Here is a 14,155-nt window from a genome sequence, read left to right as displayed (position 1 = left end):
GGTGGACTCCTACCCTGGAAGTTTTTAAACAGTGGTTGGATGGCAATCTGTCTTTAACTGCGGTTCCCTGATTGCAAGGGGTTGGACTAGACAACCCTTGGTTGTATGACCCACTACTAGGTCATGGTCTGAACCAAAGTGGTTGCAACAGTGTTGTTGTTATAACACCACACACTAGTGTGGTGTAGTGGTTAGAGTGTTGGCCTAGAACCTTGGGAGGCCAGGGTTCAAATTCCCACTTGCCCATGAAACTTTCTGGGCCACCTTAAGCCTAACCTAACCTACCTCACAGGGTTCTTGTGGGGATCAACTGAGGAGAGGGGGAGAGCCATGTATTCCACCTTAAGCTCATTAGGAAAAGGTGTGATATAAATGCAGTAAACAAATACATTTCTCAGCCCTAGCTGGAGAGGCCAGACATTGATTCCGGTTTCTTCTGCATGCACAGCATGTGTCCTTCCTCACAGCCATTCTCTACTCCAGGACACTAACTAAGGACGTGGAAATTTCACACAACCCTTGCACCAAATTTTTGGAGATCAGAGCACAAGTACTTGTGTGTGTGTTTGTGTCTTACGCTTATTATATTCTCACCCAGCATAATTTGGCTTGCATAAAATGGGAGAACCATTACCTAACGTTTCTGGAGATGCACCAACCCAGCTGATGCCGTTTCCCTGAGCCAAATTGTCAAAACAACTCGAAGCGCAAGGTCTGGTGGATGATGATTGTTATTAAAGCACAGAATCCACACATAGCCCCAAACCTGTCAGATCTCTGGGGTAGGGCTCTCCCCAGGGCAATTTCCAATCCCCACCCCTAAAGTTCTGTCCCCTTGCTCAGGTGGAGTTTATCCATGCAGAGGGTCATCCATTGTGGGTGTTCCTAGACCAGGAATCCTCTGGGTTTTGGGAAAGGACCTGGCTGTTTCCCTTCCTCGCTTCCGGACGAAGACCCCTGCTCCTCAGAGAGGCTGTTGCTTCTCCATCTCCCCCAGGGTTGTCGTGGGCCACCTGGAAGTGCGGCCTGGCTAAGGTTCCCCTGCTCGGGCCTCCATTCACGATGGGCATAGGTGGTGTTGGGAGTGGAGCTGGTGAAGATCCAGAGGGGCTTGGTGATGGGGCTGGCTGCAGGGTTGGCTCCAGAAGGACTCTTGACAACTATCAGCCGCCCCAACGTGAAGCTGTCGGTTCTGTGGAGCAACAGCCAAGGTTAGCCACATTTGGAACACTAGGGCTCAGTCTAGGGGGTTCCCCCAAAACTGTTTCACAAGCTTTATTCAGGTGGTCTGAAGAATGGCAAGAGCAATGGCTATTCCATAGTTCTTGGAACCTAGTGGACTGCTTAGAAAATGAGCAGGATGAGATGCAGGGAGAGGCACTTCAAAAGGAGCAGAGAGGATTATCAGCTTGGAGGCGAGTGGTGCAGGCCTGAAGTTCTGGGGGAGGAGCACTTGCAAGGTGTGGAGGGGATTTGAAAAGCTACAATTCCCAGAGGGGAATTCTGAGAATTGCAGTTATGTGAGGGGAATGGCGGGGGGGTCTCCTAACAATGCTCAGCACCCAAACTATAGCTCCCAGAATTTTTTTTTAGGGGGAGAGCCTTGATGGTTTAAAGTGGTATTGTAGTGCTCTAAATGTATGGTATGAATGTGCCTTGTGTATAATACCCCAAATAGTAATTATTTCCTGGCTGCAATTCAGAGGTCTGCAGTGATCCTAGTGCAAGAAGCATGCTAGCCCACATTGGCCCTTGCATCGATTTACCTGTGCTTTTTCCGTGCATTGTCCTGTTCCAGCTCTCTCTGCTTCTCCACGCTCTGATGGTGCAGCCACAACACCAGCGCAAAGAGCGTCATGAGCACCAGGCCCATTGTGAGCATGAGGCTGATCCCCACTGCGAGGGAGGTGGTGCCATGTGAGGCTGGAATACAGCAAAGGAAACGGGATGAGAGAATGGCCACTCACAGCGCCCACCAGTCCCGTTATCCCTGCTGGCTGATGGGAATTGTAGTCAAGAGCATTTGGAGGACACCATGTTGGGGAAGGCTGGCTGAAGGCTGCTTGCCCCTAGCAACCACCAAGCCTAGTAGGGTTTCTAGATCTCGAGGAGGACAGAGTTAACAGTTGTACAGAAGAGGTAACTGGGAATGGTCCTAAACTCTGGGAGAATGGAGCTTCCCCACCTTACTGCAGGAAAAAGATGGGGGCCTTTGGATAGCGGCAGCAGAGCTTGAACTGGGAGCCTGTCTGATCCATAGCTCTGTCTGCAATCTTAACTCCACTTACCTGTGCAGAGCTAACACCTGAGATGCATATTTTTAGGACCTATTCCAAATCACTTTTAAGAATTGTGTTTAAATTGTCGTCACCCACCCCAGATTGAAGGGCGGGTAATAAATTGTAATAGCAACACCAACAATAGTTAATAATAATATAGGCAAATACATCAGGGGAAGGCCTAGGCACATTCAGAGATGGGTGCCTTGGTACAATGAAGCCATGCCATGTGAATCTTCTGGATCTGCAGCTGAGGCCACCAGCTTAGACCCCGGCCCTTTCCAGACACTGGTGATACTTACTGACGTGAACACGCAGCTCCAGGACGCAGGAGGTGGAGCCCAGCATGTTGGAGGCTGTGCAGCGGTAAAGGCCCGAGGCCTGCGTCGTCAGGTTTTGCAAGGTCAGGAGGGCACGTTTGCCATCTGCCCAACGAGAGGGCCGGAGCCGGAGGAGAAAGGGGAAATTAGCAATGGGAAGTAACTCCTCCCCCCTCCAACCCCCAATCACAATCAGCATAGGACCCTCATCTGTATTACATTAATGTGAACAGGAGCTGATCTGCCACTGCATCCCCTTAGGAGAATTCTTCAAAGCTTGGCTGAGATGGATGGATGTCTAAAAATGGCAACAGATGCATTCTTGTTCCCAGAATAATGAGGCAGTGGGAAATTTGTGTGTATGTATGTATTAAGAGCAAGGGAGGATCTGTAGCCTAGACGTCCTTCCTTGGATTCAGGACTTTTGGATATTTCGTCTTCCAAATCAGGCTTCCTTAGCTTGCTGCCCTCCTGATGCTTTATAGATTACAATTCCCATCAACCCCCAGCTGGCATGGTCAGTGGTGGGGGTATATGGGAGCTGCCATACAAAATCCCTGTGTGGTACTGCTCTAAATTGATTTTTAATAGAGTTAGACAACTAATAATCATTACAACAACAAAAATATCGTTATAGGTTTGGGGTGGGGGATGTGGTCTGTTTGAATGACTCCCTTGGTCCCTTCTAAGCCTGTGATCCGAGATCCAGTAATGCTTGGAAGCTAATAGCTGCTGACTAACCAATACCAGATTCCGTTTTTTTAAGGATATTTGCTTAGGCTAGCCAGTTAAATGCTGCCATTTACCATATCAAAGAGACAAATGGGTGGGTCTTTTCCCAACTCACCTGGCTGGATACCACATCATCCTAGAATGGAGAACAGTATCTTCCCCATCCCTTATTAAAATTTTGATCTTCCCAATTGTTATTGGCCCAGAGATGGAAAGAAGATAAAGTCCCTACCGGAAAAGAATGGCAGATTAATTTGATGGATTATGCCGAAATGGCTAAAATGACTGGAAGAATCAGAAATCGGGGAGACCAAAATTTTAATAAAGAATGGGGAAAAGTTATATTTTATCTTATAAACCATTGCAAACAGCTAAAATATTGTAGTTTAATGGTGAATTTTGGACACAATGGAGAGGTAAAAGATTTGGATTATTATAAAAGATGCTGGAGGAAATTATTAACAATAGGACCCACAAAGGGGAGGGGGGAAGTCCAGGAGATTCTTTGGAATCTTGTTTTTATGTTGGATATGTGATTGTAAAATTTTAATCTGGAAAACCAAAAAAAGAGGAAAAAAGGGGAACAATAGGCCAAGAAAAAGGGTCTGCGTTTGAGAGAGCTGTGTGCAAGAGTTTGGGGCTGATGCTGGAAGCTGGAGACTCAGAAATATGTGCTCTGTGCTGTACTTGGGGGCTCCCCTGGAAACCTAATGAGGAAGCAAAATTTGTTGGGGTTGTGATAGGAATTTTATGGTCTTAGATATATGGTAATGTTCATAAGTGTACCAACCAAGCACATACATAGATCAGCACAGGAAGGCCAACCTGGAACCATTTTGATTCCTAAACTGACCAAATATTTTCTCTGCAAGGTCAAAATGGAAAAGCCTCCCTATTGTCTTTTCCTTCACAAATCCTGTCTTAAGGGTATGTCTGTGTTTGAACAGGGTGTGAGCCTGTGACATGGCCCAGGAACTAAGTATTTATCATTACAAAAGACTGGCCAGGCTACCCAGGAAATCCAGTCAAGTAACCTGCATCAAGTAACAGGAGATAAACAACAACAGGAGAAAAACAGTATTAAAATTTTTGTTTTAGACCGCCTTTTCTGTGATGTAGGTGTTATGTATCTGAGGGGTGGTCTTAGGTTACACCCCTTCTGTGATGTATGTATGATGTTTCTGGGGGTGGTCTTGATCTACAGGGTGGCAATTTCAAAAGTCTTTATAAGGCCTTGCACACCATTTTTCTAGGTCCCTCCTCTCTCCTGCAGATGAGGGGAGCACCCTGTTGCAACAGATCAATAAAGGCCAAGCCTACAGGCTGCTGTTTTGCTCCAAGTAATCCTGGTTGGTATCTTTGTTTTTTGTCCAAGGGAGCCCTCGGATTTTTCTGTTAACAGGGTGTTGATGCTGCGAGTCCCTCCCTCCTACGCTGGGGTTTGCATATATGTGTGAAGAAAACCATGCACGTTAAAGATACCACCATCTCTCTTCTTTCCAAGGAAACTGAACCCTGGGTACGCACTGGAGAGTTTTGCAGCCTGGCCATTAGGGTACATGCAATAATATATACGGTAGCACCCCCTCACAAACCTTCAGCCAAATAAAAGGCCTCCCATCTAGTTTGCAGCTTGCCCTACTTGTACTGGGACCAGCAGCTGTCTCAGGCTGAACGCCGCCTCTCTCGGCTTCTTGTTACCTTCATAGCTCATCATCAGAGGTTGCGCATCCGGTGGGATCTTCTCCCAGGTGAACGTGGGGGTGGGCACCCCTTCATCCACAGTGCATGAGAACTGGAGGCTTCCGCCCTCCTCGCCGTCGCCCTCGCTGGAGCACCTGGGACGAGAGGGAGGCACTGGGGGAGGGACACAGAAGAAGAGGAAGTCCAGTTCAGACCCACAAGCCCCATTTCTTGAGAGAGGATATTTATGCTCGCTTTTTAAATACGCAGATATTTTTAAGATGACAATAATGAAGTTGTTCCAAATGAAGATGATGTAGAGGCCTAGCAATATTTAGAAATAAAAGGTAATCAAACCAAATGTTTGATATGCTAACCAGAATAAAAACCCAAAGTACTATTACAGACGGAACACATATCGCTTGCTTTTGTTTTGAAATACGTTATCTAAACATTAAACATCCATTCCCATTTTTCAGTTGATTTGTTCATTTTGATAACTTCCAGGAAAATGCTGGCTTGATCAGCAGCTGTAGAATCTGCCTATTTTCTTAACCAGCCTGTGATTTGGGAGTGAGGAGTTGTGCAAATTCTAACTATAGCAAATAAATAATAAATTGGTATTAACGGTTTACAGCTCAGGTGTCCCATAAAAAATTTCTTTGAATTAGGTTGGTTGGGAAAAAATGTTATCCGGTTATTTCTTTAATTTTGTCTAAGATCATGTTCCAGAAAACTTGTTAACGCTAAGACGAGATCAAAGTATATAAATTAACATCTGCATGAGTAGAATTACTGTACATCTCTGGCATTTACTACTGGCATTGGGATAAATCAGGCTTCCTCAACCTCGGCCCTCCAGATGTTTTTGGCCTACCACTCCCATGATCCCTGGCTAGCATGACCAGTGGTCAGGCATGATGGGAATCGTAGTCTCAAAATATCTGGAGGGCCGAGGTTGAGGAAGCCTGGGATAGATCTTGTGAAATCTGCAAGGGCTGAGACACCACAGAAATATATTGTGAAGATAGCTCTCTTGCAAATGACTACATATTAGTCCGGTGGTGCCTGGTGCACATTGGCACTGCAGGGCGGTGGGAGCGAGGTCAGAAAGCAAGGAGACCAACGGCAGATGGAGCCAACTGAGGCCGCATTCATGCCATACATTTAAAGCACTGTGATACCACTTTAAACAGTCATATATTCCCCCAGTGAATCTTGGGAGCTATAGTTTGTTGAGAGTGCTGACAGTTGCGAGCAGATCCCTATTCCCCTCACGGAGCTACAGTTCCCAGAGTTCCCTGTGAGGAGGGGTTGATTGTTAAACCACAACTCTTAGCACCTTTAACAAACTATTCTTCCCAGGAATCTTTGGGGGAAAGAACGTGGTCTAATTTGAGTTTTATCTACAAGGGCAACACTGAAACAACAGAGGAGGAAGCAGATGCCCAGAGGCACCCGCTGGGCTGGCTGTGAGAAAGAGGGCAGGTGGGTTTGGAGGACCAAAGGTTGCTGCATTGCCCTAATGGACCAACTGAATTTGTCCCTTGGGTACGTTCTTAAACAGCCAAGTCCAAGCATCTTCAGGGACCAGTTAATTTATAACGTATTCCCATTTCTTTTTAGAGGGAGGTATTCTAGCATCACGATTAGCTACCCAGGTATAAATTTCACCAAAAGGTTTTCTTGAACAGGGTCAGGTGATTCATCATTAGATTTAGATTAACTGACATCCATGGCAGAACTGACCACTGCTTCTGAGCACAATTTAAAGTGTTGGTGCTGACCTTGAAAGCCCTAAAGGGCCTTGGCCCAGTATACCTGAAGGAGAATCTCCACCACCATCATTGGACACTGAGGTCCAGATCTGAGGGCCTTCTGGCAGTTCCCTCACTGCGAGAAGCGAAGTTACAGGGAACCAGGCAGAGGGCCTTCTCAGTAGTGGTGCCCACCCTGTGGAACACCTTCCTATCTGATGGCAAGGAAATAAACAACTAACGGACTTTTAGAAGACACCTGAAGGCAGGCCTGTATTGGGGAAATTTTAATGTCTGATGTTTTACCATTTTTTATGTGCTGTAAGGTGCCCAGAGTGGCTGGGGAAACCCAGCCAGATGGGTGGGATATAAATAATACAATTGTTGTTGTGGTGGTGGTGGTTGTTATTATTATTATTTATTATGGAAAGAGACAAGCCTAGCTTTGTGCTTGTGAGGGAGCTGAGAGTAAGGATGTGGGAGCAGCCATACCAAACACAGTGAGCTGGATGACTCCGATGTTGGGCGTGGCAGCGTCTGGCGGGTTCATCACACTGCACTGGTACCTGCCGCTGTCCGAGCTCCGTGTGTCGTTCAGGATGATGGTGGCGCTCTTGGTGGGTGAGAAAGCAAAGCCCACCCGACCTGTGTAGTGGGAGATGCTCTCCACCACCTCGCCTTGCTCGTAGGCAAGGACCTGCAGAGCAGAGGAAGGTCAAGTGAGATGACAGGCCAAGGATGCTCAGAGCGAGAGAAGAGAAGCTAAGAAGACAGTACATTGAGGCAGTTTCAAGGTGGGCAGGTGAGTGAAAGTCTAGACTCTCTGTTTGGTTATGCTGGGCCTTGGCTTTCTTGGGCACCTGTTAGAGAACTTGAACTACCTTTTGTTCAGGATGTTGCTTGTCAATGGATAGCCAAGTCTGGAGCATCCTAGACCCTGAGATTTTATGGCTCAAACCTGATACCTGGTGATTCTGCGCTCCCTCCCACCACTGAACCCTGGAGACGGAGGTTAATTGGGAGAGGCAAGGAGGGAAGACCCTGGAGAGCCCGTGCAGTAATTTTCAGCTGGCTCCTACCAAGCTGAAGCTTGCAAGCTGCATGCATAGTCTTCTGAATAATTTTTTTAAAAAAAATTTTTTAAGGCACTGTTGCCCACTTGGAGATTCAAGCCGTCCCACCTGAAGGGGGCTAGGCAAACCTGGAGATTCCAGGTCAGGTCTGGCAACCCTACCGAGGCTGATTGGCAGATCTTTCACCAAAGGGGACCTAATGGTTAGGAAACAGTTGGCAATTTCTCTGGAGAGTGAGTTGAATCTCTCAGGCTGGAAGAGGCAGTTTTGGGACAGAAACAGGGAGAGAAATCCAGAGGCTGGAAGAGCATCTTAGAGACATTGATCCTGCTCTCTGGAGATGTGGTGTGTGTACTTCAGAGGAATGCATAAATACTGCAAAATACCGGCTAGGAATAACTTGTGGTCCCAAGCATCTGGAGAGCTTCAGGTTGGCATGTGCTGCTCTAACCACTAGATGACGCTGCCTCTCCTTTTGGCACGATGATGATGATGATGATGATGATGATGAAGAAGAAGAAGAAGAAGAAGAAGAAGAGGAGGAGGAGGAGTTTGGATTTGATATCCCGCCTTCCACTCCCATTAAGGAGTCTCAAAGCGGCTAACATTCTCCTTTCCCTTCCTCCCCCACAACAAACACTCTGTGAGGTGAGTGGGGCTGAGAGACTTCAAAGAAGTGTGACTGGCCCAAGGTCACCCAGCAGCTGCATGTAGAGGAGCGGAGACGCGAACCCAGTTCCCCAGATTACGAGACTACCGCTCTTAACCACTACACCACACTGGCTCTACATAGTTCTAATATTCCAAGGGCCACCATCAGCCTCAGAGCCATCATGGCGAGATTCAAGTCTTTGCCCTCAAAGATGTATGTTAGAACAATATCACAGGCACCTGAAAGCTCAGGGCAAAAGCAGTGCAAATTCCAAAAGGGGTGAGTTGGGGAAAGACCCCCCTCCAGCTTGATCTCACCTGCTGAGGGCGGTTGGGGTCCGCAGATGGAATGATGGTCCATATGATATTGAGATGGTTCAAGGGTGCAGTGGTGCGGAAAGAGCATGGCAAGAGGGCACTCCCTCCCTGTACAACCTGGATGCTATCAGCCACCACAGAGACCTTCACAGCCCCTGAGACTGAGAGAGAGAGAAGGAGGGTCAGGGATGCTCAGAAATTGACCTTTCCACTGCCCATGGGCCTTGGATAGAAGGCTAGACTACACAAGGCTTGATCTGACATTTATCCCTCTCTCCTAACACTGGAACTCGTGGACACGAAGCACATTGTTAAACTGTGGAACTCCCTGGCACAGGATGGCTTTAAAAGAGGATGGGACAAACTGACAGAGAAGGACATCAATAGCTGCTAGCCATGATGGAGAGACTATGCTCGGGTCCTCCTTGAAAGTTTCCCACTGCAAGAACAGGATGCTGGCCTGGAAGGGCGGTTGGTTGGATCCAGCATCTTCATCTTACGTTCTTAAAATTCGGCAAGGCTCTTTTAAAGCTATTAAGCAGCCTTTGCCAACCTGGTGCCCTTTGGGTTTAGGACACGCTGGTCGGGGCTAATGGTCATTCTGATTCTAACAATATCAGAAGAACATCTGCCTGGCGAAGGTTGTGTTTAAAGATCTGGAATTCACACCACTCTCAACTTTGTACATTTAAAGATTATCATTCCCCCGCCTTTCCCCCTCCTTTTTTCTCACGGCTCAATTCAGTAGTCATTAGTTCCTGCAAGAAAAGAGACTTATTGGGGACAAGGCCTATAACTGGATGTTATAAAGGGACAGCAGTGGGACACCTCTGGTCTTCCAGATGTTGTTGGACATACTGGGGACAAAAAAACAACCCCAAACTTTTGGCACCGTGGCATCACAGTGGAAGACCCACAGGCGAAGCCAATGGGGGGGAAATGTAAGTAGATTTAAAAAAAATGACAGTGGGGGGCTCTTTGGGGGCAACAGAAAGCCTTTTTGGGGAGAGGGCAGATACAGCTCATTTCTTTCTCTTGAAGACCCACTCTAGAGATGGTGCCAAGGGGAGTCTGGGTTGGAATGAGTGACGGGAGACTCTGTTCCTGACCTTTTCGCTTCCTTTCTCCAAAGGCCTGAGCACTGAGCGGCTGGATGGGAGGTGGGGGCGGTAGCTTTTTTCCTAAACAATGGGCCTGTGTGTCCCACTCCCAAGGGACCTCTCTCTTTTTGCCTCTCTCCTTCCCCCAGGCAAAGTGCGAAGGCATTGCAGTGAATGGGAACTGTCCCCGGGTTGAATTCTCAGGCTAGATAATTAATTGGAGCTGCCTGAAACAGTGACATCTCCTCAAGGTAATTGGTGATAATTGAGAAGGACCCGGTGATGTCATGGGACGTGCCTGAGAGACAGCGGTGAGAGCCTTTGGGTGCTGAGGCAGCTTCCATTACCCCCCCCCCATCTCTGAGCAACCTGTTTGCAAAGATAGCAGTTGGTACCAGTTCCTCAGGAGCAACTTCCTATCCCCCTAACCCCACAGACCCTCCTGGGTGCTGAAATCAGCAGAGGGGGCCCTCTTGGTAGTTCTACCACCCTCATATGCTCAGGGGGTGGGGGTGGTTCAAGCAGAGAGAGCCTTCTCTGTGGTGGCCCAGAAAAAGAAGAAGAAGAAGAAGAAGAAGAAGAGGAGGAGGAGGAGGAGGAGGAGGAGGAGGAGTTTGGATTTGATATCCCGCTTTATCACTACCTTAAGGAGTCTCAAAGCTGCTAACATTCTCCTTTCCCTTCCTCCCCCACAACAAACACTCTGTGAGGTGAGTGGGGCTGAGAGACTTCAAAGAAGTGTGACTGGCCCAAGGTCACCCAGCAGCTGCATGTGGAGGAGCGGAGACGCGAACCCGGTTCACCAGATTACGAGTCCACAGCTCTTAACCACTACACCACACTGGCTAAGCTGTGTGTGGCACCTTCACAGCTTTCAACAAATGGATTCTAAGTGTGTGTGAGAAAACCCCCCACCAGTTGCAACAACCAATTGTTTCTCCGTGACCATGCTGTTGGTAAAAATAAGGGGTGTGGGTTGGATTAGGGCCACAGTGGCAGGGATGGGCCTTTTTAACAAACCATTATTGTTCTACTGTTTTCCCAATAGGGACTGTACTCACCCCTCCAAGCTGCTAATTGGTATGGATGAAGAAGCAAGATTTCCATAGGGTAAAGGCTTAACCCTGAATTTTCTCAGTACTGTGGCCCTGATCCAAATCTGCCACCCTTTAATTTTTTAAAAAATGCTATCAGGACTACCTTGGCTTTAAGCCAGCCCCCAGCCCCAACACTGTAAAACCTGCAAGCACACAGGCAGACTGAGGTGATACCCACCACACCATTTATTTTAAGCACTCTTGTTCCACAATATTGCATTTATGCATTTATTTATTCATTTGATTACGCCCTGCCTTTTCTCCATGACTCAAGGCAACTCATGGGTGGGGAACCCACACAGTTAAACACCCATAGCTAAAAACATAAAAGCTTATACAGTGGTACCTCGGGTTACATACGCTTCAGGTTACATACGCTTCAGGTTACACACTCTGCTAACCCAGAAATAGTGCTTCAGGTTAAGAACTTTGCTTCAGGATGAGAACAGAAATCGTGCTCCGGCGGCAGGAGGCCCCATTAGTTAAAGTGGTGCTTCAGGTTAAGAACAGTTTCAGGTTAAGAACAGACCTCCAGAACGAATTAAGTACTTAACCCGGGGTACCACAGTAGCTGAAAAGTAATGTAACTATGATTCCAACAGTGTAAAAAAAAAAAAATCTATTAAAATACAGACCCAGGGGTGGGGGGAGGAGAAATAGTACAACATGCTATTAACAGTCATGGCTTCCCCCTAAGATTCCTGGGAACCAGAGTTTGTTAAGAAGAAGAAGAAGAGTTTGGATTTGATATCCCGCCTTTCACTCCCCTTCGGGAATCTCAAAGCGGCTAACAATCTCCTTTGCCTTCCTCCCCCACAACAAACACTCTGTGAGGTTGAGAGAAGTGTGACTGGCCCAAGGTCACCCAGCAGCTGCATGTGGAGGAGCGGAGACGCGAACCCGGTTCCCCAGATTACGAGACTACTGCTCTTAACCACTACACCACACTGGACCAGGTTAAGGAGGTGCTGACCTTTCAGACCTATAGTTCTTAGCACCCTTTGTGCTTGTTAAAAGTGCTTTAAATGGTTTGGATGTGACCCAAGCGGACGAGGACCCCAAAAATATTCCCAGCTTGGTCTGCCTGCCCAGTTTGGTTTGTTCCCGCAGTGAGGCTGTTTCTCTTGCCCCTGAACCCCCGGAAAGAAAAAACCCACCTCCCTTGTTTTGCACCATCCCTGTTGCCTGGTACCTGTTATGCAGCCAAGGAGAATCCACCAGTCAGGTAGAGCTCTGGGCCAGGGCGGGACTCTGCCCTTCTTTCCAGGGCTCATTGCTCTGCAGCAGTCAGCTCAGTCCACCAGCGCAGCTCATTTGGTGCCTTCCGCCAGTCTGAAACCCTTGAAACACCCTCCTCCCCCCACAACTCATCCCTTTTCTCTCCCCCCCCCCCTGCTTTTCTCTATTCGCCCATCCCTCTTTGGCCAGAGACTCAAAACCTTCTTAGTCTGCCTGGGCTATCCCTCCAACGGCATCTGACAGGCATTTAAACTGTAGGTTCCTTGGGGCAAGAACTGGCCTCTTTTCCTAAGTTAGGTGTATACTTCTGGCATGGTGATTTATTTATTTTTTTAAAAGGACCAAAGGATTATATTTAGTTATTTCAAAACCTTTATATACCACTTGACTGAATAAAAAAAACCCCAACAGCTCTCTAATACAGTTTACGGAAGGAAAAAAAACCAAATTATCAGTAGGATCAGCTATGTGAAACATTCAAAAAAAAAAAAAGTAATTAAAACCAGCGGCAAACTAAAAACAGGTTAAAATGCATGTCAACAGTCTATGTATCTTGGCAGATTTGCCTTAACAAAAGTGCTTTAATCAGGGGGCCGAAAAGAGTATTTTGACAGCACTCTTCTGATGTCAGCAGACAGGGGATTCCAAAGTTTGAGTGCTGTCATGCTAAAAATTTACTTTCCTACTTTATTTTTTATAGGGCTGGCATATGTCCAGTTCCTTCCAGACATTACCAGGATTTCAGAGGCAGAAAAAAAAATCTCAACATTTTTGGGGTGTCTTGGGTTTTACGTTTTGCAATATGGCAACCCTAATTTCTTACAAATGCAGAATGAGTATTAGGTTCTGCAGTCATGCTGCTGGAAAAGGATAACAGTTCTGGAGGGATAGTTGGTGCTAGTCTGCAGCAACTGCAAAAAACAGGAGGGGGGTAGATTTTGTGTCACCTGAAAGCATATTTATCATGGCATAAACCTGCTTTTCTGAGCCCTGGCCAGTATGGCTGTTTCCTCAGAATAAAAGTGGCCGCTCTTTTGTGGGCATGGTGTCATAGATTAACCCAGCTCCCCTCGAAGGGCTATGGCTCAGGGATAGAGCATCTGTTTTGCATGCAAAAGGTCCCATGTTCAGTCCCTGGCATCTTGAGGTGGAGATGATACCTGTCTGAAACCGTTGAAAGCTGCTACCAGTCAGTGTAGGGAACATTGGGCTAGATGTACCAGTGATCTGACCTGGTATTGGGCTGTATCTTATGTACCTATGCTTTGTTTTGTCTAGAGCAAGAGGTTCCCCAGCTTCTTCTAATCTAGCTGATCTTCAGGGCATAGTAGTGTTAAAGGGTGTGTTTTTTTGAGGGGTCAGTCTAGATCAGGCATCCCCAAACTCGCCCCTCCAGCTGTTTTGGGACTACAATTCCCATCATCCCTGACCACTGGTCTTGTTAGCTAGGGATGATGGGAGATGTAATCCTAAAACTGCTGGAGGGCTGAGTTTAGGGATGCCTGGTCTAGATGCTATCCAGGGATCCCTTCTAAGTCTGTGATCCTGTATCCAGCAAGGTTTAGAATCTAGCAGAACAGGCTGTTAAACCAGCCCAGCCAGTCCCTTTGTTAAGGTAATGGCCTTAGCTGACCAGTTAAGTATGAAAATACTAATAATACTAGCAGCAACAATTTTATTATCTGACTGGGTTGCGCTGGCCACTCTGGGTGACTTCCAACAAATATAAAATGTGCAAGGGGTTACCATAGAGACAAGGATGGCACATCATCCTAGGTGGGGTTGTGTATGGAAGAATTGTGTGTGAGAGTTTGGGGGGGTTGATGCTGGAAGCTGCAGATACAGAGCCATGTCTGCTCTGTGTTAGACTCAAAGTTATGTCTTGGAGCTTCCCTGGAAACCCTAG

The 14,155-nt window shown here is 47.2% G+C and overlaps 1 protein-coding gene across 1 annotated transcript; it reads right to left on the bottom strand.

The window, feature by feature from the left end:
• Positions 1-88: 88 nt before the first annotated feature.
• LOC310750964 (immunoglobulin superfamily member 11-like) lies at positions 89-12,335 on the bottom strand. The gene is made up of 7 exons (XM_083589397.1): positions 12,203-12,335; positions 8,814-8,974; positions 7,264-7,468; positions 5,033-5,188; positions 2,582-2,704; positions 1,767-1,923; positions 89-1,192 (listed from the first exon to the last, which is right to left on the bottom strand). Exons 1-7 carry the CDS (start codon positions 12,282-12,284, stop codon positions 886-888), a joined length of 1,191 nt encoding a protein of 396 aa, XP_083445523.1. The 5' UTR covers positions 12,285-12,335; the 3' UTR covers positions 89-885.
• Positions 12,336-14,155: the final 1,820 nt, after the last annotated feature.

The sequence above is a fragment of the Podarcis filfolensis genome (genome assembly GCF_964270895.1).
Source record: "Podarcis filfolensis genome assembly, chromosome: 16".
Lineage (NCBI taxonomy): Eukaryota > Metazoa > Chordata > Lepidosauria > Squamata > Lacertidae > Podarcis > Podarcis filfolensis.
The sequence above is the reverse complement of the archived record's forward strand: the minus strand, read 5'-3'. Positions and strand labels throughout refer to the sequence as shown.

Bases quoted from the DNA above. Each gene is read 5' to 3' on its own strand.
- LOC310750964 (XM_083589397.1), bottom strand. From the start codon at position 12,284: ATGAGCCCTGGAAAGAAGGGCAGAGTCCCGCCCTGGCCCAGAGCTCTA. The intron at 8,975-12,202 runs GTACCAGGCAAC...TCTCTCTCTCAG, and splicing joins TCTCCTTGGCTGCATAACAG to TCTCAGGGGCTGTGAAGGTC. The intron at 1,193-1,766 runs GTAAATCGATGC...GTTGCTCCACAG, and splicing joins AATGCACGGAAAAAGCACAG to AACCGACAGCTTCACGTTGG.